The sequence below is a fragment of the Bubalus kerabau genome, chromosome 1 (assembly GCF_029407905.1).
Source record: "Bubalus kerabau isolate K-KA32 ecotype Philippines breed swamp buffalo chromosome 1, PCC_UOA_SB_1v2, whole genome shotgun sequence".
NCBI lineage: Eukaryota > Metazoa > Chordata > Mammalia > Artiodactyla > Bovidae > Bubalus > Bubalus kerabau.
In genome coordinates, this window is record NC_073624.1 from 66,638,217 (window position 1) to 66,665,940 (window position 27,724).

The 27,724-nt window shown below is 47.4% G+C and overlaps 1 protein-coding gene and 1 long non-coding RNA gene across 2 annotated transcripts in view; one reads left to right on the plus strand and one right to left on the minus strand.

Annotated features, from left to right (window-relative positions):
- KIF5A (kinesin family member 5A) lies at window positions 1-26,737 on the plus strand. Its single transcript, XM_055578571.1, has 29 exons — window positions 1-192; window positions 11,019-11,106; window positions 11,200-11,273; window positions 11,682-11,786; window positions 12,041-12,089; window positions 12,529-12,584; window positions 12,809-12,896; window positions 13,186-13,310; window positions 13,797-13,901; window positions 14,370-14,518; window positions 14,697-14,845; window positions 15,118-15,293; window positions 16,272-16,340; window positions 16,718-16,924; window positions 17,230-17,376; window positions 17,972-18,160; window positions 18,507-18,624; window positions 18,994-19,058; window positions 19,159-19,268; window positions 19,657-19,758; window positions 20,245-20,305; window positions 20,563-20,634; window positions 20,795-20,899; window positions 23,579-23,795; window positions 24,010-24,163; window positions 24,476-24,558; window positions 24,972-24,999; window positions 25,457-25,571; window positions 26,596-26,737. The coding sequence occupies exons 1-28, from the start codon at window positions 64-66 to the stop codon at window positions 25,533-25,535; spliced, it is 3,099 nt and encodes a 1,032-aa protein (XP_055434546.1). The 5' UTR covers window positions 1-63; the 3' UTR covers window positions 25,536-25,571; window positions 26,596-26,737.
- The window catches only part of LOC129650280 (uncharacterized), a 6,813-nt gene continuing 3,499 nt past the window's right edge, over window positions 24,411-27,724 (minus strand). Inside the window, exons 2-3 of the long non-coding RNA XR_008713695.1 lie at window positions 24,865-24,965; window positions 24,411-24,532 (exon numbers count right to left, since the gene is read on the minus strand). This is a non-coding gene — a long non-coding RNA (uncharacterized LOC129650280). The remainder of the gene's footprint in view (window positions 24,533-24,864; window positions 24,966-27,724) is intronic.

Genomic DNA, 27,724 nt, shown 5'->3' on the forward strand with positions numbered 1-27,724 from the left:
CTCCTCCCGGAGCACACGCGACCTCTGCAGCCGAAGTGCCCCAGCTCCACACCGGCGACCACCATGGCCGAGACCAACAACGAATGTAGCATCAAGGTGCTCTGCCGATTTCGGCCCCTAAATCAGGCCGAGATTCTGCGGGGGGACAAGTTCATTCCCATTTTCCAAGGGGACGACAGCGTCGTTATTGGGGTGAGTGCCGCCCCTGGAGGGAATTTCGGAAAGGGGGCAGGATCTTTTACCCCCGCCGAGCCTCAGCCCCCAGCCTGTCTCAGCTCCCTCTCCCCGCCTCTCATCCTCCTCCATCCTTTTAGCCGCAGCCCCTCCTCTCCCTGCATCAGGATGGCTGGGTGTGGCCTGGCCAGGCCGGCGGCCGAGTCTCGGCAGAGTGGGAGGGGGCTACTATCCCGCGATCCGGGGGCCGGATTCCCCTTTGCTGCTCTCTGCAGCGTCCCCACCCCTAGAGCCAGTCCCGTGTTTTTCTGACGTTTTCCCTGTTCCCTAAGGAAGGCGCATCTTCCCTTTGTTATTGGCTCAGAATCTCTACCCCTCACCTCCCAGGAAGGGAGGAGGAAGACTAGTGGACTGGCTAGATGGGAGGCGGGTTGTCCAGGGTCTCTGCCGAGGTACAAGTGAGGGTGGACTCTGCGGTCAAGGCCTCCATCATCCCCTGAAGTAGTTACAGCCTGGACTTGGGGGGAGGGCACAGGTTTGGTGAAGGGTTTTCAGAGAAGGAAATACATTGGTGCCACACCCAGTTTGGGGAGGGGGATCTTCTAGGTCCTAAAGAAATGTCTGCCTTTTCCTCCCAGGTATGGTAGGAAGAGGATTTCAGACCCCTCAACTCACCCTAACAAAAATAACCAAACCCTGAGATCCTATCAAGCAGTTGCTTATTCATCCTTTCTCTTGATGATCCAATTCAAAGTAGCAAGCCACCTCCTCTACCTATTCTCGGCAGCCCCTACCCCTGGAAGAGACTATTAAGAAGGAGAACTAATATTTACTGTGCTTTTTACTCTACATATATCATTTGATCTTCAAAACAACACTCTGAAGAAGGTATTAATATTTCCACTTTACAGATGAGGAAATTGAGACCCAAAGAAGTCGAATGACTTTCTCAAGGTCACACTGTTAATTCATGGATCTGAACCTAAATCTGTCACTCCAAAGCTCACATCTTTCCTTCTGTATCACATTATCTCCACAGATTTCGGTTCTGGACTTTTAGCTGTGGTAGCCCCCAAGGGATTCCTAGTGAATTCCTCACCTCCCCTCCTTTCCTAGGCTGGTTGGGACTGTCAGGCTATGGGGTGAAAGGATTTGGGGTTGAGTCCAGTAGGGAGTAGGACTTGAGGGGTGCTGGGCCAGGACACTGTAGCCAGTTCAAGAAGGGAGGAGCCCATATAAGGGCCATCCTCAAGGTCAGGGGCACTTCTTATGTATCTTTGATCCATAGTGCTTGGCACAGGGCTTGCTTGTTGAAGGAATGAAGGAAAGAAGAGGAGGGAGCCTGGGTCTTCGGAGTCGGTGAGAACGGGACTTTGAGTAAACATGCCTTAGGAAGAGACTTGCTGACATGGTCTGTCCTCAAGGGCTCTAGTCTGTCACCAGTCTCTCTCACCTCCACTGTGGACTCAATGGGTGCCTTCACTTTGTGTCTGTGCTTATGTATGTATGTTTGCCACATAGGGAGGGCCCCTGTCTCTCTTTGTCTCGGGAACCTTAGACCTTGCAGTCTGATCAGTCTGGCCAGGCTGAAATAATGCCTGGATCAACCCTCGGGGCCTCCTTTCCGAATAGTCTGGACAGTGGGTGTTAGCCACAGGAGTTAGAGCTTGAGGGCCCCCTGAGACAGAAAGGCTGAGAAATAGGACCAAGGTGGTTATGGAGGAACAAACCCACAAAAGGCTTCCACTTTTAAGCCTAACTTCCTTGCTCTAGGGTGTTTAGGTTTATCTGAACCAACTCCCTTAGGCTCTCTGGGACATCCATCTTGGTTGGCATGGTGGGCGCAGGGCATGGGGCGATGTTGGGAGAAGGAGTTGTGTTTATCCGTCTCATTCTCAGCTAAATAGGAGAGACCTGGTGGAGGTGGGAGGGCGGAGAGATAAAGAGAGGCCCAGGGCCCCCTGCCAATTCAGATTTTATCTTACTCCACAGCTGTTCCTTCTTTATCTATTTTGCCTGATATTTGCAGGGCTGAACCTTAGTCTCGCTCTGTGTCTTGCCTTGCCCTAGCCCTTCCTGTCAGTGTCTCATGCCAAGATAAGTGCTTATGGGGGGCCATTTTGTCTCAGGCAGCATCCTTGGTGCTTGCCTTCCCAGGCTTTCTATTCATTCCTCGTTCAGCAGGATGAGGGTCATAAGTGAAGTGATTGTGAGGAGCGCCTTGAGGGTCCCAACAAAGGGAAGGAAATCCCCCAGCCTCCTTCCTCTCTCTTCCTCTAGCTCCCTTTGGGGCCCGTGTGTGGGAACTATCTGAGGAGTTAATGGAGGAAGCTGCTTCAGGATGTCTGGGAAGGCTGAAGGTGGGAGAGGCTATTCTCTCTCTCCGAGCCCAGCCCCCTGCTCCTCCCGTGATGGCTCTTCTCTCTGCACTGCGGCTAGCTCTGGGCTACAGAGTGCCTAATGTTCATGGCCTTTCTCTGCTTGGCAGACTGTAGGAGAATAAGCTGGGAAGACAGCTCTGTGAGCCTCATCCCCCTCCCACCCCATGACTTCTCCCTGGAATCTGGGGGATGGGGCTTAGCCCACGTTAATGGCCTGAGTCATAGTGGAAGGGTGTCTGGGTCACTGTCTGTGTGTGCTATGTACCTTGTCTTGCTCTTTGGGTCACTGGGAATCCACTGTGACTTTTTAAGTGTACCCATTTATGTGTCTCTCTCTGCCTGTCTTGGTGGGCAGAGTGTGAGCTGTGCATCTATACCAGACACAGAATGGCAGTAGGGAAACCCATAGCCTCTCTGCCTCCCGCCCCTGCTCCACTTCCCTTCCCTCCCTCCCTCATTCAAGTATCAACCATATTCTATCTCCCTTAGATTTCCTGATGGCTAGGTGGATTCTTAAGGAGGCAACAAAGCAGGACCACCAAGGACCTCATTTGGAAAAGCCAGGTTGGGGCCTGCAGGATTATTGGAGCAGAGTCACTATTGTTTGAGGTAGCCCAGGATTCTTTTGATGTCTGACGGAGAGGAGCAGTTCTTCCCTTAGCCTTGGGGGAGTCTCCTCAAAGAAAACATAGAGAGGAGGTGATGTTCACTGTGGCCGGTATCTCTCCAGCATTGCCATGGCAACAATCCCCAGGGGTGTCACTATGGAAATCAGTCCTGGTGCTCTCAAGTTCAGTCTCTACCAAGTGCTTTAGTGAAGGTTGAAAAGGTTGGTTATCTCTGGACCCCTGATCTTAGACCTTTCCATTAGCTTTAGTCAGCACCCTTTGTGGAAAACACCAGAAAGTGCTGGGAGACACAATTGGACAGGAGACGAGGAAGCTTGGAGTGGGTCAGAGGAGAACACAGAGTCCGGGGTTGTGGGACTCTGAAGAGAAGCCCTCAGGAGGGGCGATTTACACTCCTGTGGGGGGAGAGAGAGTGGGTCTCAGAGGCGTTCCTCAAAGGTGGACGGTCTCCCTGAGTGTTTCTAACTTACAAGTCTTCTGCTGCTGCTGCTGCTAAGTCACTTCAGTCGTATCCGACTCTGTGTGACCCCATAGACGGCAGCCCACCAGGCTCCCCCATCCCTGGGATTCTCCAGGCAAGAACACTGGAGTGTGTTGCCATTTCCTTCTCCAGTGCATGAAAGTGAAAAGTGAAAGTGAAGTCGCTCAGTTGTATCTGACTCTTAGAGACCCCATGGACTGCAGCCTACCAGGCTCCTCCATCCATGGAATCAAAGTCATGGATTAGTACCTCCTTGGAGAGGATGGATGGGAGAACTGCATTCTTCTGAAAAAGGGGTTGAGGTTGCAAAAAGAGGGTGATGAAGGGCTTTAGTTCTGTCCAGAAGTATTTGGAGAAACGCCCATATGGAGGGAGGAGGGGAAGGGAAACCGTGATAAAGCTCTGACGCAGTGTTGGCACGTCAGTTTTGAGATCACTTCGACAGTGTGGGTCTGGAATCAGAGTGCTTGAGTTTGAAAACTTCTTGTACCACTACCCTACTGAACTTCAGTTTTCACATCTATGAAATATAATAATAATAATAATAATAATAATAATAATAATAGTACCTACCTCCTAGAATTGCTGTGAGCATTAAATGAGATAATGTATAGTGACAGGCACATCATAAACTCCCAACCAGAGTTAGATGTTATTTTTATTTTGGATGGGCTGTCTCCCCACCAGCTCGCCTTTGACACAACTGGGAAGTGGTTAACATTTTCCCCTCTTACAGGTTGTTTCATCCAAAGATTCAGGTCCCTAGGATCTTCTTGCTCTCTTCTTCCATCAATATCTGTGTTTCTTCAACAGATATATTAATGAAGAGCCTCCTGAGGGCCAGGGACTGTGCTTGATGTTGGGGATTGAGAGGGGAACCTCTGTCTTCAGGAAACTCTTGGTTTATATGGTGGTCCAGGCTGTGGAGTGGCCTGGCCAAAGTCCTGGGAGGGGGCATCAGAAATGGCTTTTGCTAACTGTACATACACTTCCCCAGATTCTGATAAAAAATCCCGCACAGCATACTACAGTCTGACTCAGAATACTTATGTGTCATGAGAGATGTAAATAATGGTGACGTTTCCCAAGTGAGTAGTCTAGAAGCAAAAAAAGTGGGAAACCGCTGGTCTAGTTATTTTTTAAAAAGATCTGACAGAACAAATTCATCCTGTAATAGAACGTTAAAGGACGTCATACTTTAACAGATATAAAAATCTTAGGAAGAAGAAATGAACTAGGTTTGAAACTTAAGGACCCAACCAAGCGTAGGAAGATGGTAGCAGGCCTTCCCAGAAACCCTAGAATTGTAAACATGGCTTTCTCTGCTCATGAGATTACAAAGTGCATCCACTTTTAACTCTTGGATATTTTTTATCCTCGTGGTTCCAAGAATGCCACCCGTCCTCTCTCTCTGATCTCTCCCTGCCTAGGCTCAGGAAAATGAGTTCCTCAGGCAGTAATTGCCTTCAGCACTTGGAGAGCGCCCTCCCTTTTAAAGCGCCCACAGCACCCTGTGTAGTGAAAGTGTTAGTCACTCAGTCGTGTCTGACTCTTGGTGATCCCATGGATGGCAGACCACCAAGCTCCTCTGTCCATGGAATTCTCCAGGGAAGAATACTGGAGTGGGTAGCCATTTACCTTCTTCAGGGGATCTTCCCAACCCAGGGATTGAACCCAGGTCTCCTGCATTGTGGACAGATTCTTTACCATCTGAGCCACCAGGGAAGCCCCTGGAATCCTGCAACTGGGAGTGTTAGAGCATTGATCCCCAGGTTCCCAGATGGGAAGAAGGAAAGAGTGAGGTTGGCTTGGGAGTTATATTTAATCCCCTTTGGCTGAATGCCTGGCTTTAGTAAGCACGGATAGACATCACTGATGGAGAAGAGGTGAAAGTCACTGGCTGAGATGGACGTGTTTTGTTTATGTCTCCTGGCGGCTGGATGGGAGAAATATTGAGTTAGATTACAATTCAAGAATCAAGGTTCAGTTAAAGAATAAAATAAAACAAAATTTTAAAAAAGATATCACCACTGAGAAGGAAAAGCATTAAGGCCACTTTAAATCTGTTTATTGAAACACTGTATGATTTTATTCTATGTAATAAGAATTTTATTCTTTGTAATAAAGTATTATGATGAACTGTATAGATAAAAATGGTTTAAAATGGTGAAAAATTTATAAAAGTCCTATGAATAATCATAAACTCAGTCAACCTTAAAAAAAAGAATCCAGGTAGATTTTTCTGTAATAGTAGTAAACATAATCTGGTTACAGCACTGTGCTGTCCTTAGTCCCTTAGTCGTGTCCGACTCTTTGCAACCCCGTGGACTGCAGCCTGCCAGGCTCCTCTGTCCATGGGGATTCTCCAGGCAAGAATCCTGGAGTGGGTTACCATGCCCTCCTTCAGGAGATTGTCCCAACCCAGGGATTGAACCCAGGTCTCCCACACTGGGTTCTTTACCAACTGAGCCACCAGGGAAGCCCAAGAATACTGGAGTGGGTAGCAGATCCCTTCTCCAGGAATCTTCCCAACCCAGGGTTGTTGACAAAGTTGAAAACAAAGAAAAGCACAAAGAAGAAATTAAAACTCACTGAAAATCTGCCCCCTCCAAAATATTGTTAACAATTTGATGTATTTGTTTCCAGTAGTTTTTTTCCTACATATATACATATAATGATTTTAATAAAAGTGTATTGTAAACTCTATGTTGTTTTGTAACCTATTTTTCACCAACAAAATACCATGACTTTCACCACCACTAAATATTTTACATAATTGTATTTATTAAAAAAATTTTAGTTAATTTTTGAATGTCTTACATGCACATGTAACAAAATTCAAATGATATAAAAAAGATACACAGTGAAAATTAAGTCTCCTTCCTACTTCTCTTTCCTAGCCACCCAGTTCCCCTTTCAGAAGGCAGCCTTATAGCCAGTTTCCTGTAGATTCTTCGAAAAGAATGCCATGCATTTACAAGCAAATGCATATGTATTTAATACATGCATGTACTTTTTTTTATACAAATGATAGCATACTATACATACTGTTCCGTAACTTGCTTTTTTTTTTTTTTACTTAACGAGGAGTCTTAGAGATCCTTCTACATCAGCACATAAGTATCTATCTCATTCTTTGTAACTACTGTATTATTTGTTGTAGAGATATGCCATAATTTATTTAGCCAGGTCTCTATTGATAGATGGAGAAAGCAATGGCACCCCACTCCAGTACTCTTGCCTGGAAAATCCCATGGACGGAGGAGCCTGGTGGGTTGCAGTCCATGGGATCGCAAAGAGTCGGACACAACCGAGCGACTTCACTTTCACTTTTCACTCTCATGCATTGGAGAAGGAAATGGCAACCCACTCCAGTGTTCCTGCCTGGAGAATCCCAGGGACAGAAGAGCCTGGTAGGCTGCCATCTCTGGGGTCGCACAGAGTCGGACACGACTGAAGCGACTTAGCAGCAGTAGCAGCTATTGATAGATATGGATATTTTGGTTTGTTCTAATCATTTGCTATTACAAACAATTGAAAGACCATATGTATTAATATATTTAAGGGCCCAGCCAGTGCAGTGCATCATCAGACTATTTTTGGCCAGGCCACTGCGGCATGTGGGATTTTAGTTCCCTTACCTGGGATTGAACCCATTTCCCCTGCAGTAGAAGCGTTGAGTCCTAACATTTGGACCACCAGGGAATTCCCCTAGAGAAGGCAATTTAATTGACAGGCCTAGCAATTAAGTCCCATCATCAAACTATTTTATTTTGGCCACTTTGATAGATTAAAATGCTAATATAGTCTAATACTCATTTTTTCTTATTAACAATGAGTTTGTGCATAATTCATATTTTAAGGGCCATTATCATATCATCTTGTGATGTTCTACTTTATGATAGCACTTAGGTATAATTTACTACAGTGAGTGCACAAATCTTATGCAAACAGCTGTATGAATTTTATAATATATTTGGACACCTGTGTGACCACTACCCAGGCTGAGATCTAGAGCATTTTGATTGCCCCTTGAAAGCTCCCTTTTACCCCCTTCCTGTGAGTATCACCCCAAGGCAACTGCTACTTTGAGTTTCATCACTACAAAAAGTGTTGTTTACTCTTGAACTTTATATAAAGGGAATAATACAGTATGTGCTCTTTGAGTTTAAGTTCTTTCAACTCATTCTTGAGATATATTGGTGTTCTATTATGTCATCCTTTTAAATAGTAGCAAAGAATAAAACATATGTACATGCCATAGTATAATTAATTCCTTGTATTAACCAGTCCCCTAAATGTAACTTCTTTCTGTTGTTTTCAAATCCTCATCACTATAAGCAGTGTTGATAATAAACATCCTTGTAGCCAAATATTTGCTACAGATAGTTTCGTAGTACAAATTCTTAGGAGTACAATATCTGGGTCTATGGATATGTGCAATTCAAGGCTTTGGATTATACATTTCTGAATTGCCCCTTCAAAGTATGGATATACTGTCCTAACAGAAAAGAATGAAGGTGCTTCTTTCACAGAAATTATACCTTCTTGAACCCTCATCTATTCTGGGTATTACAATTAAGTTTTTGTTTTCCAGTTTGATAGGTGGAAAATGATGTTACTGTTTTTTCTTCAAAAATGTTAAACATCTTTATGTTTATTGAACATATGTGTTTCTTCTGTTGTTAGTACCTAACTCTTATCCATATTTTTCTGGTTATTTTTTTGTTAGTTTTTTCTGTTAATTTTTTTGTTGTTGTTGTTACTAGTTTATGAGAGTTCTTTATATAGTAAGAGTATTAATCTCTTTTTAAAATTAAAAATTTTCCTTTTTAAAAATTATATATTTTCATTTTAGAATACTTTCAAATCTTAATCAAAAAGAACAAAAAGAACAAAAAACTCCTAAAGTCCCACTGTCCAAGGATAACCACTGTTAACATGTTTCTCTATGCAAGGTATACATATATACATACCTTGTATACGTATATATACATGTATACATATACATACGTATATACCTTGTATACATATATAATACCATACATTTTTACTGAAATGGAATAATCCTTCATATACTCTTTTGTGTGTGTGTGTTTTACACGGCACACTATTTTAAAAACCACCTTTTCCTTAAAATTATTTTGTGTGTATCTTATCATGTTATTACACATTTTTCTGTAGCTCACCTATACTATTTTCTCTCTTTAATTTCAAAGCAATATGTCATTGTAAAATATTTACATGTCACAGAAAAAATGTCATAAGCATAAGTTCCTATCATTCTGCTTTCCAGTGATAATCACTTTTAACAGATCTATATACAGTCTTCCATATTTTTTTTCTAAGACTATTCTATTCCTATGCTTTTTTAAAATATATAATCATGTTATACAAATTGTTTTTATTTTTTCGTGTATTTGATCTTGGACGTGTAAACCAAACTTGCTCATTGTAATAGAAGTAGATTATGGAGGTATATGACAACCCACTCCAGTACTCTTGCCTGGTGGGCTGCGGTCCATGGGGTCGCTAGGAGTCCGCACGACTGAGCGACTTCACTTTCACTTTTCACTTTCATGCATTGGAGAAGGCAATGGCAACTCACTCCAGTACTCTTTCCTGGAGAATCCCAGGGACGGGGGAGCCTGGTGGGCTGCCGTCTATGGGGTCGCCCAGAGTTGGACACGACTGAAGCGACTTAGCAGCAGCAGCATGGAGGTATAACCAATATCTTCTTGATGGGTGTTTGAATTGTTTCTTCCTTTTCTTTAATACAAATGGCTGCAGTGAACATCCATCTACACACATCATTAAGTGCTTAAAGCAAGTTGCAATATGAATTCCTAGCATTGAAATCTGTGGGCAGAGTATGACCAGTATGGACATTTGAATATTTAATAGAATTGTCCTCCAGAAAGGCCCTACCAGTTTACAGTACTGCCTTCATTGCAGAGAACACTTTCACAACTTTTTTCTCTTTGTGAATTCTGTTTTTGGGACTTCAGAATCCCTCACTACAGAGAGACCAGATAAATATTCCTGGTTGACTTTTATCATAAATCAGATTTTGAAAATCTTTTAAATATTAAAGACAATACTTACTAGTATAAATATCCTTTTTTGGGAAGAATTAAAAAGAAAAACAAAAAATATACTATTTTCTCACTCTCTTTGGCATTAAAAAATAAAAAACATAATACTTGTACCTGGTTTAAAAATGTAAACCTTCCAGGATAAAATGAAAAATGAAAGCCACCTCTCCCTCCCAGTTTCTCTCTCTGAAGTGTCATTGTTAATATTTTTTGTACAATTCCTTTTGGAAAAAAAGGTTACCTATGTCAGTGCAGTATTGTAGATATGCCCAGACCCACATCTCCAGCCTTCTCCAATGCTTATGGTTTGTCTTAGTTAAAATATGTCTCCCAGACTCTGGTGTCTATAGACTTGGAGGTTAACCTATCAGTTGAATAAAGACGGACTCTGTAGCAAAATAATTTGACAACTATGTCATAGTTTCTTTATATCAAATAATGGGAAAATATGACTGAAAAGTTGTCACAATGGAAAGCAAGCAGAGTCTCATTGAATTGTACCAGAGATCTTCCCTTTAATATGATCAGATAGCAAATCTATTCTCTTTGGGTCCCTTTTGGGTTGTAAATATTTTGTATCTTTAGCATTCTTATCAGCACACATGATATATAACATTACCTGAATTGAACAAGATACTTGCAGGTCTGAGTGATTTGCTTCACAGTTTCTCTTTACTTAAAGCTGTTTCCCTAAAGGGAGAACTGTATTTCTGATTTCATATGTTTTTTCACAAAGACAGAGCTTGTGTTAATATTTCCATAACAGCTCAGTAGTTCAGCATTTGTATGTTTCATTTACACAGTAGGCAACACACTATACATCTGTCCCTAACTTTGCATCTTCCACTTATAATACATCTTCAACATCTTTTCATATCAGAACATGTGGATCTATTGAGGAAGATGTTTTTGTAACTTAGTGGTAGATTTTTAATGTCAGTATGTTGTTCTTCACTCTCTACAGCCTGTAGTCCTGTTGTGTTTTCTCATTTGATCCCAGGCAGGGGATCTGGGATGGTGAGTTTGTCACACCAAGGCTGGGGTCCTCTCGTGCAGTATCGCCATGTGACATTCCTCAGTGGCGTTCTAGCCCACGGGTACAATCCTGGTGTCAATACTAAGCTTTGCTTCTCTTTGGTTCCCTTCATCCCCATAATTGTCCATGAGTACAGAAGGCTGAGGAACAGGTGCCTTTTCAGGGGTTTGTTCTTCCCCACACCTCCCTACTGATGTCTGTCGTCTTTTATTTCCACTCCAGGGGAAGCCATATGTCTTTGACCGTGTATTTCCCCCAAACACGACTCAGGAGCAAGTTTATCATGCCTGTGCCATGCAGATTGTCAAAGGTAATGAGTATATTTTGAGAGTGTACCTTTTCAAGCTCCCATTCCCTACTCTACTTCTCTCTAGCAGCGGTCTTTCTCTGCCATCTCTTCCAGATGTCCTAGCTGGCTACAATGGCACCATTTTTGCTTATGGACAGACATCCTCAGGGAAGACACATACTATGGAGGTGAGGGTTCTAACTTTTATGGGAGAGAGGAGTTGGGAGTGTTAATGGGAGGCCAAGGAGTCTCAGTGGGGGGAGATCTAGGAATGAGGGCTGCCTGGTACAGTGTTATTGTGTAACACTGGCAGGGCAGTGTTATTGTGGAAGTTTAATGGACTCCCTTCAGCCTGCTGCAGTTCACCCTCCTTTCCACTACGCCAGTTTTCTTCTTTTGCCTGGAAAAGCAGCAGCAATGACAGTTCAAAGGGCTGCTCAGTTCCCTCTTCCTTCCACTAAAGGTAGTGACCATCCCCTAAGTCAGGATGGTCTTCTTAGCAGCTATTACCTCTGTGTTCGTCTGCCTCCCTCTGAACTGTCTGATTCCTCCTGAGCCCCAGCCTCATTTGGAATACCCTTACCCTTACTCCCCAGGGAAAGCTGCATGACCCCCAGCTGATGGGAATCATTCCTCGAATTGCCCGAGACATCTTCAACCACATCTACTCCATGGATGAGAATCTTGAGTTCCATATCAAGGTGATCAGGGCATGACCACTGGGCATCCTCTTATGGGACTGGGAGTGGAGGATCTAGCATGAACCCACTGAGATCCTCCGTGCCCCAACTTATTCTCCCCCGTGGTTACCTAAGTTCTTCTCTGCCAAAATAGTCTCTTCTGTCCTTTCCCTCCCACCACCACTATTTGAGTGGATCACATTAGCCTGTGATACCTGAATCAGATTTAAGATAGGCCCCCATCACTTTATACTTCTCCTTTCTTCCTAACCCAGGTTTCTTACTTTGAGATTTACCTGGACAAAATCCGTGACCTTCTGGATGGTGAGTGGTGTGTAATCCCAGTGGGTGGGTGGGGGGTGAGGAGGGCAAGGAAGAGAATGATCACAGTGTTCTTGGCCTCTTGGGCTTAGGTGCTGTTTGGTGAGAGATGCAGCAGGCATACGAGGACACACACACTTGTACTTGTGGCCCTTGCCTTCACTCACCAAGAATTTCCAAAAACCGAAAGGGTCAGAAAATGAGCTTAGGTGCCCAGGCCCACATACATACAACCTCAGCCTAGCTGGGGCCCTGGGGCTGGAATCCTGCAGGAGGATGAACAGCCTTCAGAGTGAGCAGGGAGTTTAGGCTTCACAGGGGAGTCTTCTTCCCTTTTGAACACAGAAGAATCATCCATCTGAGCAGACTGCAGGGTAAAGGGGTTGGGTAGGTGGGGGGGTGGAAGTGCTGGCCTTGCTCACCCTGAATTGTCTTGATTCAGTGACCAAAACAAATCTGTCTGTGCATGAGGACAAGAACCGGGTGCCATTTGTCAAGGTGAGACCTGGGCTGGGGCAAGCAGGTGGGGCCAGGGTATTGAGAGCGCGGGCACAGAAGGAGGGGATATCACGGCCCAGGAGCTGGAGGGCGGACAGCCTGGACTGGGGAGGAGTCTGGGGCCTGGACAAAGGCACTGCCTTGAAGGGTCATTTGGTCACTGTGCAGGTAATTTAATCTGTAGACCAAAGTGTAGGGGGTCACTGTCCATTTGCCCCCTGCAGGGTTGTACTGAGCGCTTTGTGTCCAGCCCGGAGGAGATTTTAGATGTGATTGATGAAGGGAAATCAAATCGTCACGTGGCTGTCACCAGTGAGTGGGGGAGATCAGGGGCTCTTGAGTCTGGCGTCTGCCTCTCCTCTGTGCCCATGGGGGCTGAGGGACTTGAAAGGGGGCAGGGGAAGTCTGTGTCCTCCTCCGGAGGAGAGATGCTTGTCTGTGAGACCCTGCACCCCTGCTACCAGGGATACGTAGCGGCTGGGCTAGTCCCGGCGAACAACCCCTCTCTCAGTGGGTGGGGGTGGTGGTCTGTGGAAGCTGGGGACTGAGGGCTTCGTTCACAGAGTTTGGTATAAGGACTGTCTCGTCCTGCCTCTTACAGACATGAATGAACACAGCTCTCGAAGCCATAGCATCTTCCTCATCAACATCAAGCAGGAAAATATGGAGACTGAGCAGAAGCTGAGTGGGAAGCTGTATCTAGTGGACCTGGCAGGAAGCGAGAAGGTGGGGGTTCCTGCCACGGTGAAGGGGGCAGGGAAGGAAGCCTTGAGGGGGGGTAGCCTTTTTAAAAATCAAAATAACTCTCATTCAGCTAGAATTCACATACCGTGAAGTTCACCATTTTAAAGTATACAATTCAGTGTATTTGCAAGGTTGTGCATCATCACCACTGATTCCAGAACCTTTTCATCACCTGTTAACAGTCATGCCCTAGTCTCCCATCCCCCAACCCCTGGTAACCACTAATCTACTTTCTGACTCTGGATTTGACTTTCTGGACATTTCACATAAATGGAATATTGTATAATATTGTGTATGTAGGGGAGAGAGTCTGTAGCAAGAACATTTAGGGGACCAGAGGAGGGCCTTCTTCATCTTCTTTCCTATCCCCTTCTCCTTGGACTAAGCCAACTTACGTGGAGAAGAGGAGTGGGGAGCCCACTTGGTCTGCAACCACTCATGACACACTCACCCTTTGTGCCCTGGTAGGTCAGCAAGACTGGAGCTGAGGGAGCCGTGCTGGATGAGGCCAAGAATATCAACAAGTCCCTGTCGGCCCTGGGGAACGTGATCTCGGCACTGGCTGAGGGCACGGTGAGTGCTCCTTACGGGTCCTCACCCCATCTTCTGCCTTCTCCTAATGCCCCCACCTCATCATGCCCAATTCATGGGTTGCTCCACCCCTAGTAAGCACAACCATCCTTTCTTTCTTTTTTAAAATATTTTTTAAAAATTATTTTATTTATTTGGCTATGCCGGGTCTTAGTGGCGGCATGTGGGATCTAGTTCTCCAACCAGGGATTGAACCCAGGCCCCCTACATTCAGAGCACAGAATCTTCACCACTGGATGACCACCAGGGAAGTCCCATCCTTTCTTTCTTTTTTTTTTTTGGCCATGCCATGCGGCTTGCAGGATCTCAGTTCCCCAACCAGAGATTGAACCCGGGCCATGGCAGTGAAACCCTGGAATCCTAACCACTATGCCACCAGGAAACTCCCTTGCCATCTTTTCTGAGTCCCCTGCTGAATTTTTCTGATTCGAGGCCTCCCTTTTCCTCCAGAAAAGCTACGTTCCATATCGTGACAGTAAAATGACACGGATTCTCCAGGACTCCTTGGGAGGAAACTGCCGAACAACGATGTTCATCTGCTGCTCACCGTCCAGCTACAATGACGCGGAGACCAAGTCCACCCTGATGTTCGGGCAGCGGTCAGTGGCGGGGTCCCCTACTCCCTGCCCCAGCCTCTGCTGTGCTCTCCACTCAGGGTCTTATGAACGTTAATGGAGGTCTCATCTCTTCTACTCCCTGCTCCAGCCTCTGCTGTGCTCTCCACTCAGGGTCTTATGAACGTTAATGGAGGTCTCATCTCTTCATTCCCCTTTCCAGGGCAAAGACCATTAAGAACACTGCCTCCGTGAATCTGGAGTTGACTGCTGAGCAGTGGAAAAAGAAATATGAGAAGGAGAAGGAGAAGACAAAGGCTCAGAAGGAGACGATTGCGAAGCTGGAGGCAGAGCTGAACCGGTGGCGCAATGGTTAGTGAGGGGTCCTGCAGGTGCAGGAAGCCAGAGAGGGCTCCTACGACCTCCAAGGAGGACTGTGCTTCTGGAGGGATGCGGTAGAGCAGTCATGAGGGAAAGTGAGAGGGGGCTGACATCCTTTATTCCCCACCCCCAGAAAGGTGGACGGTCCACTGGGCAAGAGACATGGAAGCCAGGAGGTCTCTGCGATGGGCAGTGAGGGAGGAAGGGCCCGCAGGTGCAGCTGTCCCTGCCCCATCCCTCACCTTGTTCTGCCGCTTCGCCAGGAGAGAACGTGCCTGAGACAGAGCGCCTGGCCGGGGAGGATGCCACCCTGGGAGCTGAGCTCTGCGAGGAGACACCTGTGAACGACAACTCATCCATTGTAGTGCGCATTGCGCCCGAGGAGCGGCAGAAGTACGAGGAGGAGATCCGCCGCCTCTACAAGCAGCTCGATGACAAGGTGAGGACATCCGGCAGGGCACGGTGGTGAGCCTGGCGGGATGCTAAGCGTGGGCTCACAAAAGTAGCTTATCCTGACTTTTTTCCCGATTTTAAAAGAGATGAATGTTTGTTATTGAAATGTGGATGATAAATAAAAACATATTGAAGAAAATTTCAATCATTCCTCATCCCACCATTCAGAAATAAAGCCACACAATTGAGATTATACTGTATGTGTAACTTCACATCTGATTTTTTCATTCCACATTATATAATGAGTGGTTTCCTACTTTGTTAACAGTTCTTCACTGAAGTATTTTTAAATGGCTGCCTTACAGTCCATTTATCAGAATGCATTTAACCATTTATTTACAGGCTTTCTAGGGTTTTGTGTTTTGTTAGTTGGTTATTTTTGCTATATAAATAACTTTGAAGTGACTATCTTTGTCTCTTGTCCATATAAGACTTTGGTTCAATTAGAATGGAGTGCTGGAGTGGGATTTCTCAGTTAAAGGATGTGAACATTTGAAGGCTTTTGCTGTGCACTGTCAAGGTTATACAAACTTTCAGAAAGAAAGGAATTAAAAAGTGAGGGCAGGAATCAAGGAGAGAAGCTGAGGAAAAGACTTCTTTCTTTTTAGGATATAGAGTTCCGTTCTTTCTTTTTAAAATATTTATTTATTTATTTGGCTGTGCTGGGTCTTAGCTGCAGCACTCAGGATCTTTGATCTTCATTGCAATATGAGGGATCTTGAGTTGCAGCATGGGAACTCTTAGTTGTGGCATGTGGGATCTAGTTCCCTGACCAGGGATAGAACCCAGGCCCCCTATATTGGGAGCACAGAGTCATAGCCACTGGACTACCAGGGAAGGCCTAGGATGTTTTGAACTCAAAGCCTAAATTTTTTATTAAGATCCATATCTGCCCCAAGCTCCCAAGTCTAAACTGGAACGAGAAGCTTCCCTTCATTCCATCTTATCCCCTTGCCTCCAACAGGATGATGAGATCAACCAGCAGAGCCAACTCATAGAGAAGCTCAAGCAGCAAATGCTGGACCAGGAAGAGGTAATGGGAAGGAGGGCAAGACAAGAGAGGAGAGGGCTGTGTGTCCATCCCTGAAAGGCATGAAAAAGACCTTTTCTGGAAAGATGGAAGAAGGGGCATTCTGCTTAGGGGTTAGTCACCTCCCCGAGACAATAGAAATCTGGGGGCTTAGTTGGGGTTTTGCTTAAAGCACAGAAGCTGGAGTCTGGGTGCTCCTTCATTATGGTATCCTATTTCTATGAAGCTGAAAGCCCCGTTCCTCTTGACTCTTGCTTGGACCCTTGCCTCTCTCCTAGAGCTATACCTGGGTAAGGGGGGCTCAGCTTCCGTAGGCCAAGGAGCTGGTGAGCTGATCACTGGCAGAAGACTCCTGCTCATGACCCGCCCCTCCCGTGCAGCTGCTGGTGTCCACTCGAGGAGACAATGAGAAGGTCCAGCGGGAGCTGAGCCACCTGCAGTCAGAGAATGATGCCGCAAAGGATGAGGTGAAGGAAGTGCTGCAGGCTCTGGAGGAGCTGGCCATGAACTATGACCAGAAGTCCCAGGAGGTGGAGGAGAAGAGCCAGCAGAACCAGCTTCTGGTGGATGAGCTGTCTCAGAAGGTGGTGAGTGGCCAGCCAGAAGCACCCTGACCTCAGAACACCTTCTGCGTCCAGAGGGCACTCTGCTTCCTGAGAGGGTGGTATCGTGTTTGTACCTTTGTGCTGTCTTTCAGTTCCTGGTGGGCCCCTCTCCCACTCCATCACTGCACTTCACCGTCCTGACCACTCTCTCTTCCAGACCCTTCTGCAGGGCTTGTGTTCTCTTTGTAGCAACCATCAGGGTCATGCATGAAGGGGAGAGGCCTCTGGCTAGGTGGGGGAGGGAAGCAGGAAGATGGTGCTGGCATGACCTGAAGGACTGTCCCCAGGCCACCATGCTGTCCCTGGAGTCTGAGTTGCAGCGGCTGCAGGAGGTCAGTGGACACCAGCGAAAACGGATTGCTGAGGTACTGAACGGGCTGATGAAGGACCTGAGTGAGTTCAGTGTCATCGTGGGCAATGGAGAGATTAAGCTGGTGAGTGGAGAAAGACATGGCGGCCTTGTTCAGATCTTTCTTGTTCTGGGAAATGGTGGGAGGTGTAGGTGAGACACTCATGTCCTCAGAGATACTGAGAGGAAGAGGACAAGATCCAGGAAGCACACCTGCAAACTAGACACAGGAAAACACGCAGAGGTTTGCATAGACTCAACTGAAATATACATTTTAGATCTACATACTTGGTGAAATTCACATTGCTGGATAAGGAAGCAGTGGAGATGTGCTTTTAGCAGGATTTGGAGATGGGGGCACAAAATTAGGAATGATATAGATCTGTGGCAGTGACGAGGCCCCATCTGTGTGATCAAGTGGATCAGTCTGACTACAGAATATCCTGTTTCTCTATAGAAGGGAAGAGGGTGACTGTCGGAACAGCTCGTTGAATGCAGAGAGGGATTCAGTGTGAAAAGCCAGGTGGTACAGAGCTGCTAAAAGTTGTTTGGAACATACCTGTCCCACTGGAGTCCCTGTGCCTGTGGGTGTGTGCGGGGCTAGGCCGAGTGGAAGGAAATGGATAAGGGGCTTCCCAGGAGCCAAGAGGCACCTCCTCCCTCCTATGTTCACCCCACAGCCAGTGGAGATCAGTGGGGCCATTGAGGAGGAGTTCACGGTGGCCAGACTCTACATCAGCAAAATCAAATCTGAAGTCAAGTCTGTGGTCAAGCGGTGCCGGCAGCTGGAGAACCTTCAGGTCGAATGTCACCGCAAGATGGAAGTGACTGGGCGGGAGCTCTCATCCTGCCAACTCCTCATCTCCCAGGTGAGTGCCAGAGGTAGAGAGCCTCTGGGTGCCGTGGGAGAGGGCAGGCAACTCTGTGGTTGTGGGATGACTGCTAGCAGCCACCTAGGGTCAACTGAAGTCAAGGACAGAAGAGCTAGGGGAAGCAGAAGAGGGTCCAGGCTAGAGAAGTGAAGGCGCAGGGGGATACTGCCCTCTGAACCAAGAGAGTCTAAAGGAAGGGTCTCCAGAGGAATGGCCCTCGAGCCTGCATCCTAGTGGAAGGTGTAGCAGGAAGAGGGGAGAGCTGGAGCCTGTGAAGCTCTGTGCTGCCTGGAGTTGGATCCTTGACTCTATCCATCTTCTTCACCAACCCTCATCCCACCAGCATGAGGCCAAGATCCGCTCCCTGACGGAATACATGCAGAGCGTGGAACTCAAGAAACGGCACCTGGAAGAGTCCTATGACTCCCTGAGTGATGAGCTGGCCAAGCTCCAGGCCCAAGGTGAGGCCTGCTTAAACCTCCAACCAACCCATCCTGGGACCTGAGATAAGAGAGGGTGTCGGGAGGCAAAGTGACAAACATCACAGAAAACTCAGCACACTCACTAAAGCATTAGACTGAAATCCTGGAGTCCAGCTCACATGCTGCTTAGCATGATTTTGCATGTAGCTCATTTTACATGAACCATAAACCCTCCATCATCCTCTGTCCCTGCTATATGAAATTGGACAGTTCTCACGCAGAAGAATATCCCTGTGGGCCCATTCTAAGGGTAAATGTGCCCTGCACTGCCTGGCGCTCTGGTCACAATGTGAAGTTCTGTCTGGAGGTGGTAGGTGTGATATAAACTGCTTCCTCCCTCTCCCTCAGAAACTGTGCATGAGGTGGCTCTGAAGGACAAGGAACCAGACACACAGGACACAGAAGATGTGAAGGCAAGTGGGGAAAGTGTTGGGGAGACTGGAGCCTGGCAGGGCCCTCACCAAGCTGGTGGCTGGGAGCCTGGCATTGAACTTGGGTGGGGTTGTGTTGCAGAAGGCCCTGGAGCTGCAGATGGAGAGCCACCGGGAGGCCCATCACCGGCAGCTGGCCCGGCTCCGGGACGAGATCAATGAGAAGCAGAAGACCATTGATGAGCTCAAAGAGTAAGAGTTCCCCAGGGTGGCTCCAGTCTCCACCCGGTCCCCTCACCTTCCTGGGCCCACGCACACACTCCCTCTTGCGCCAGGATCCAGTTCTTTAACTTCCATGGATCATGCCCCAGCAAAGACATGACTTTGCAGTCCAGCTCCAGGAGGTACAAGGAGTGAGGACTAGTCCCTATGCTCCAGGCTTCTCTGATTTGATAGCTCAGGGCCCCTTATTCTGCTGTGGAAGCAGTAGCCTGAGTCCGCCTCTAATATACCCTGAGGTAGATGTGTCAACCCTATGAGGACTCATGTGTGCAAGAAGGAAAGTGTTGAAGGAGTCAGTCTCCCCTTTGTCCCTCGCTGACATCTCCTTGTTCTCCCCAATACCTCTTGCTTTCTGCAGCCTGAATCAGAAACTCCAGTTAGAGCTGGAGAAGCTCCAGGCTGACTACGAGAAGCTGAAGAATGAAGAACATGAGAAAAGCACCAAACTCCAGGAGCTGACGTGAGTGACGGATCCACCTGCAGACCTGAGACCACACGGGCTCAGATGGCTACTCACACATACCGCAGGGACAGGACACGATCTAGATGGGAACATGGTGACCACAGGAGGCAAGGTCCTCAAAAGAACAACTTGATGGCAAGGGGGAAAAAAAAGGAGACTTCTGTTCAGTATTAGCTGACATGGAAAGATGTGGATGATGTTCCATGAAGTGTAAAAAGCAGGTTATCAACAGTAGGAATGGTATAATCTCGTAACATTTATGTGAGAGCCACATGCATGGAAGAGTCTGGAAAGATGGACACCAGAATGTTCATGGTGGTTATCATGGGCTTTTTATGGAACTCATCTTACTTTTTTCATTTATGCACTGTGAACATGAGTAACTAGTATAGTAAATAATAATAAAATATAGATCAAGGAATGGAGGAGGGACAGAGGGGCAGGGTGGCCCTGAGTGGTTTTTCTGTTTCTGTCTTCCTCCAGATTTCTGTACGAGCGACATGAGCAGTCCAAGCAGGACCTTAAGGGTCTGGAGGAGACAGTTGTGAGTGACTTCCCTTCTGCGCCAAGCCAACGGGGGGGTGGGAAGGGGTGGCTTCAGTGTCCAACCCTCCCTCTGATTTCTTCTGCACCCTATTTCTCCCGCCTTTCTGGGAAGTAAGCCTGTGGTATGATCAGGACACCTTTTTGTAAAAAGATGAGTGACTCACTTGTCTGGAGAGACTGAAGGATCCAGTAGTTTTGGAGGGGAAATGATGACCTTGTATTTGGTGGCCCCCAATTTTTCATCATTCTTTGCAGGCCCGGGAACTCCAGACCCTCCACAACCTTCGCAAACTGTTCGTTCAAGACGTCACGACTCGAGTCAAGAAAGTGAGTGCTGCCTCGGGGTCTTCCCAGCCCCCATATCCCCCTCCTGTCCTCAGGTTTCTCCAGCCCCTGCAGCCTTCAGCAGGGCTTCCGGGCCTGGTCTGAGTGGGGCCTGACTGGCCTCAGGATGGCCATATCTTTCCCCTGCCCTGTCTCTCCTCAGAGTGCAGAAATGGAGCCCGAGGACAGTGGGGGGATTCACTCCCAAAAGCAGAAGATTTCCTTTCTTGAGAACAACCTGGAACAGCTTACAAAGGTTCACAAACAGGTAAGAGCGAGGGCAAGGGGTGAAGAGAACTCTTGAGGCCTAGGATACCTAAATCCTCAGAGGCCCTTGGATTTAGAAAAATCTTATTGCATGTCCTCTTTCCCTTTCCCTCTTCCCTTTCCTACTGACACCTTCTTTATGCTGTATTTGGTTCCACGTTTACCCTGTTCTCGGTTCTATGCCTGTTTTCCCTTTCCCAAAGCTCCCAACCTGCCTCTGCTCAAGTGGGATTCCCAGGCCTATGTTGTTGGAGGGTGAGGTGGAAACCAATAGAAGTTTCAGAGGCGTGGGCCTGGGACTACGTGAGGGACGCTGGGCAGACCGTGGCCGGAGTGGAGAGCACTGAGCCAGAGGCAGCCAGGGGAGCTGGGCTTTCTCTCGTGGCGAGGACTCCATCTGCCTAGGCCTGGGGCAGGCACGCAGAGAAATGACACGATGTTGTCCCAAATGGCCCAGGCAGCCCCTGGTCGGGGCCAGTGAAAACTCCCGTGTATTAAGTTGCTGCCTCTCTGTCCCCCTCCTTGCTGCTGCGGTTCCTTAGGTGGAAGACTGGGTTTCAAAGGTATGGGGTGGGGAGGTGGCAGGGGCAGTCCAAAGGAGTCAGGACAGGAAATGTTTGGTGCCCACAGAGCAGGTAACCCCTCCTAGTGCCATACAGCTGAGCCTTGAAGACCGGTGCAACACACTATCAGCTGGCTCTTTAAACAATTCTGAGAATAAACCCTAACCTATTCTTCATTCCTGTCCTTTCAAATCCACCTTAAAATGCCTTTTATGCTCATATTCTCATTAAACTAGAGCTTCAGCTTTTCTTCCCAGTGCCATACCCAGCATATACAGTCAATACCCAGGACACCTTCTTATTTAATAATGAGAAAAAAAAAAAAAATCCTAGAGCTGTGGCCCAGTGATGGTGCACAGGGTTTATTTTATTTGGACCTGCAGAAGGCCTTACTACCATCTTTTCTCCTGTGCTTATTATCAAACAGTGTGACAACATTATAGAAAAGTTAAAAGACAGAAAAAACATTTGTAATCAGTTTTGCCATTCTTTTTAATTTTTGTGTTCATTTTCCCTCTCCAAGTGCATATTACATTGCTTCCCTCCTCACCCCACCCCCCGCAACTTTTTATTGTAGTAAAATACACATAACATTTACCACCTTTAATCATTTGCAGTGTGCCATTCAGTGGTATTAAATCCATTCGTAATGTTGTGCAACCATCCCCACCATCCCGCTCCATAAGTCTTTTCATCTTGTAGAACTGAAACTCCATCCCTATTAAATAATAACCTCATTCCCCACTCTCTCCAACCCCTGGAAACCCCCATTTTACTTTCTGCCTCTTTAATTTTGACTGCTTTAAGAATCTCAGTAGAATCTAAGTGGAGTAATCTGGAATTTGTCCTTCTGCACCTGGTTCATTTGACTTAGCATAATGTCCTCCAAGTTCATCTGCACTGTGGCACATTTCAGGACATCACAGGCTGTTTTCTTCTTCCCTCTCCACCCTCCACCCCCATGCCTCTGTTCTAAGTCTCAAAGACCAGAAACTACTCACCTATAGGCTAGGACTCCTCCTAATTTCATCACTCAGGGGACACAAGACTAGAAAGGAAAACACTAGAGATGTAGAAATCTCTCAGTTAAACAGAACCTTAAATAGCCAGGGCTGCAGGCTGTGACAAATTGAACTGAGTTATTTTCACAGCAAAAACATTGTTTATGATCTGTAAGTTGTCCAAAATGAAAGGGACAATACTCCCAGTGTCCCCTGCTACATCGATGTACCTGATATATTCCAAGGCCGGCTCCTTCTGCAATCTGTAGGCCCCCAGTCATTGTGTGAGACATTGTAAAAAGATCAGGAAGTCTCTTCCTGGCCTCAAGGTAGTTGTTACCATTGCTCTAGCTTAATTATAATGGGGAGAGGGCCGGCCCAGGAAATCCTCAAACATGAAGGTAATAAGCACAAATGTTTGTGAGACCTCAAACATTTTCTTTCCTTCCTATGGGGCAGCCGTGTGGATGTGTGGATGTGTGGGGGGGCGCCTGTATTCCAGCTTCTGCTCCTGCTCTGCACTGCACTGAACCTGTGCTCAGCCCCATATCCACCCTCCAAACTGCTACCGTGCTCTTGCTGCCTTGCCCTGTGCATGCCCACATAGCCATCTCTGGGTAAGGGGGGTGCCTTGCCCCCATGGTTGCCCTGGGGCTGTTGGTCTGGCACCAGCTGTGAGATACTGGGGATTTGGTGGTGTTTAGGCCAGGAAGAGACGAGAACAGGGCACTGTCACAAGAGTTCTAGGCTAAAAACTAAAGATTAATCTGGAGCATGCATCATTCCTTGGTTGAATTTTTTTTTTAAAAAGTGACTTAAAAAAAAAAAGAAAGAGTTCTGGGCTACAGAGGAGTTGACATGTTTTGCTGCTCAGAAAACGATGTAACTTTTTAATGCCTGGCCCCTGTTTGCTGAAGGAAGAAGGAAAGCACTTTCCAGAGCAGCAGTTAGGTAAAGGGAACGAGGCCTTTGGAGGAGACAACAGGACATCTGGCATCTGCCTCCCTGACGGGACTTTTCTGTATTCTCTCTCCCACCCGCACCCCCACCCCCAACTCGGGCACCTCGTCCTCGGCTGCCTTTCTCCCGGCCTCTGACCCGGGGCTCACCCCACAGCTGGTACGTGACAATGCAGATCTGCGTTGTGAGCTTCCTAAACTGGAAAAACGACTTAGGGCTACGGCTGAGAGAGTTAAGGCCCTGGAGGGTGCACTGAAGGAGGCCAAGGAGGGTGCCATGAAGGACAAGCGCCGGTACCAGCAGGAGGTGGACCGCATCAAGGAGGCCGTGCGGTACAAGAGCTCTGGCAAGCGGGGCCATTCTGCCCAGATTGGTGAGTGGGCAATGGGATCACACTCTGGGGGATCCTGGCAAATTCCTCGGTGTTAAGCAACCCCACCTCAGCCTCACCCCACCACTCCCGCCCCAAAAAGTAGAAAGTGAATTACTATCTTATAAGCAACTCAGTTCAACTGTAGCTCTGGGACCCAGAGTGACTGCAGAGGACAGGTGGTCTCTTCACGGTCATTTTCCTTTCTTTGCCGCAGCCAAACCCGTCCGGCCTGGCCACTACCCGGCATCTTCACCCACCAACCCCTATGGCACCCGAAGCCCCGAGTGCATCAGTTACACCAACAGCCTCTTCCAGAACTACCAGAACTTGTACCTGCAGGCCGCACCTAGTTCCACCTCAGATATGTAGTGAGTGACTGTGGGCATAGGCGGAGCCCCAACCCAAGGCTCTCTGCACCTTATAAGACATAAGATTGGGTTAATTATTGGGTGGGACTCAATTCTTTTCCTAAGTAGCTTCATTTCTAACCCTTTCTCAACTTCAGACCTTTGATTAGAAGGTGGGCATCTGCCCTCCTAATCTTCGGCCATGTTTGTTGTCTTCTGGTCCTGGGGGCAGGGTGGATGGCTCCATCCCTGAGGGTGAGTGTGGATCAGTGGTCCTTGGAATAGTGGAAGGTGGGTACTAGATGTTGCATCTCTCTCCTCTTCTCCATCCAGCTTCGCAAACTCCTGTACCAGCAGTGGGGCCACATCTTCTGGTGGCCCCTTGACTTCCTACCAGAAGACCAACATGGACAATGGTGAGTGAACAAGATGGGTAACCAGCCTTTGGGATCCCCAGGGCAAACTGGAAAGTATCAGAATAAGTGACCCTGTGCCTACAGCTCAAACACTGTGCAGCCCTTTAGGGTCTTGGGCTTTTAGAAGTGGGGTCACATGCCGGTCCCCACCAGTCCCTTCCCTCCCCCGCCCCTTCCCTTCCATTCTCCTCTCCTCTATGAGGGCTCAGGGAGACTTTTTGTCAAACAAAATAATGATGCAGCTCACAGTGGTTGAAGACAGAGTGCCACAGACCAAGATGGCAACTATGTTCCCAAGACTCTTACCTTTTTCTTCAAGGAGTTAGGATGAGAGAGGGTTTGAGGAGATTGTTTGTAACACATCTCTTTTTTTCCTTCTTCCAATCCTGTGTTCTCCACGGTGATCTCTACAGGAAATGCCACAGATATCAATGACAATAGGTACGCCAGTCCCCACTGCTCTTGGGCTCTCTGGGTGAGAACAGAAGAAATGGTTACCTTTCCCTTGTGCCCAATTTAGGGGTTCCCAGAGCCTTTGGGGAGAGGAGGAGGAAACGAGAGCCACTCTCACCATCACCATGTTGTCCATGAGATCCAGTCACTCCCCTGCCTCTGTGTAGGCACTGTCCCCTCCTCCAGTCCGCCCTGTGGCTCCTCGCCATTGCAGCTATGGGGGCAGGGGGAAAACCGCCGTGGACGTCTGATGACCTGGGTTTCTCTCCTGTGTTGGGGAACTCTGTGACCTTGGGCAGATCAGCTCCATCTCTCTGGCCTTGATTTGCCCAGTGTTGCTGTCCTTGGTTACCTCACAGGCATGCTGAGAGAGCAAAGTGACAGGAATGCTGTCCTTTATACGGGAGCTGACAATGCTGTGATTGTGTTGGGTCTCTTCTTCCAGGAGTGACCTGCCATGCGGCTACGAGGCTGAGGACCAGGCCAAGCTGTTCCCTCTCCACCAAGAGACGGCAGCCAGCTAATCTCCTACAGGGGCTGCCGCAGACCTGCACTTTCAGGTAGTTTCAGGCCGCTTCCTCTGAACAGTCTCAGGTTGCTTCCTTCTTTGCCCTCAGCTTCTTTGTTTCTCCCGCTTTTTTAATCATCTCAGAACTTTTACTAAATGGTTGTCCATCAACTCCTGCTATCCCCTCCTAGGGGCTACATGGGAACTGCCCAGTGTCCCCTGGACACGGGCCCCTCCCTCCTGCCTTGATAATGGTTGGTAGCCACAGTACTGCCTTTCTTCCACTAGGGGTCACTGCAACATGTCAGAAGGGTGCTGTCCATCTACAGCACCAAGGGTCACCGAATCTATTAATGGTAGATACTAGGAGATCTTAGGGACAGGGAGGCCTGGCAGGCTGCAGTCCATGGGGTTACAAAGAGTCAGACACAACTGGGCAACTGAACAACAGCAACAATTAGAAGAGCTCTGTGTCCTACACTCTTCCTATCTGTATATATCACCATTAAGCTTTAGGAAATGCACCGGGAAGCCTACCTTTTATTCCTCTAGCTGCTGGATCCACTCTCCTCCCATCTTTCCAGTGGAGGTGGAAAACTGTATATGCCTACCTTCAAGCCTTCCCCGCCTCTGTCCCCTGTGCTCTCCTAGCAGCACAGGCACCTTCCTGGTTCTCCTGTGTCACCAGGTTTCTCACCAGGGCTGCTTTAGGGCTCAGAACCAAGCACTGGGATCCTGTTTTATTGTCCACTTTGGATCCTTGGAGAATAAGAAACAAGAGATCATGGCCACCTATTGGGCGGCATCCAAGCTGAGCCCTTTCCAGGGGTTTTCCAGAATAACAGGCCAGGCACACACACAGGCAGAAAGGCATGAGAAGCAAGCAGTAGGAATGGGGGAGGAAGAGTTAGGGAAGGCCTGGGGGTGGAGGAGCAGGGGCTTGGAAGGGTGGCATCTGGTCGTTGGTATCAAACAAACAGCTTGTAAACCCAAGCTGGCCTAGATGCCACCCTGTTCCTGTTCAGTAGCCAGGCTGCAAGGTCGTTCCTCACAATTTCTTTCTCTTTCTTCCCCAGTTTCTAAGAGGGACTGAGGCCTCTTCTCTCAGCATGCTGCAAACCTGTGGTCTCTGATACTAACTCCCTCCCCAACAACCCTTGTTGTTCGACTGTACTATGTTTGATGTCTTCTCTTACTCTGTATCTCTTTGTGCCCTGTATCTATATATCAAAAGCTGCTGCTATGTCTCTCTCCTCTGTCTTACTCTCTAGTATCTAATGATGTATTTAGCAATTTCTAAGCATAGTATACCCTCCTCACTTGGGGCCATAGGGAGGAGGGTCAGTGTTTCTTCTCTCTCTCTTATATGCGTCTCTCACACTGAGTGGTGTTAGTCATGGAGATGATTAAAAAAGGAAAATGGGAGCTAGAGGGCTGTGATCCTTCACAACACACACACACATACACACGCACACACGCATGCACACAAAGCCTTAAGCAGAAGAATGTCTTAGCATCATAAGATACAGAAATAGCCTCTTCCTCCCTCCTCTTCCACTTTTAGTACAGAGGAGGATAAGATGGAAGGACTGCTTAAATTATACAGAGAATTTTCTTCAGACACCCCTCACCTGAACTGAGGGGTTCTGGGTGTGCACCTCTGCCCCTTGAAGTCTGCCTTTTGCCTCCTCCTTCCTATTCCCCCTGGAAAACCAAGAACATGGACTGCTCAAGGGACCACTTCCCTTTCTCCCTGAAACTCCTTTTGACATTCTCTACCCCAGAGCTCCTGACTAGAAGCCAAAGCTGCTTAAAATGATTTTGCAAAGTTAAGGAGGCCAACCTATTCCCAACAGTCTATCAGATGGTTGCTCACCTGTCCACAGGGATAGTTCTAGCCAAGCAGAAGCAGTAGGATTGCTTCTTTGGCTTTGGGGGTAAACAGGCTGGAAAATTCCTAAGTGTTTTTTGCCACAGTGATGAGCTGGATTCCTTTCTCTGTCCCATATTGGGCTGCATGTTCTTCCACGTCTCCACCTTTTGGTGTGGGGGCTTCCAGTTCATTGGCAAAATAGCTATCTCGAAATGCCTTCCTTTCAGACTGGAGCCTGACTTTTCCCTGATGATATACATTAAAAATTTTTTTTCCCCAAGAATTCCTTCTATAATGTCCTTATCAGGCATTAAGTGCACTTTAAAGAAAGG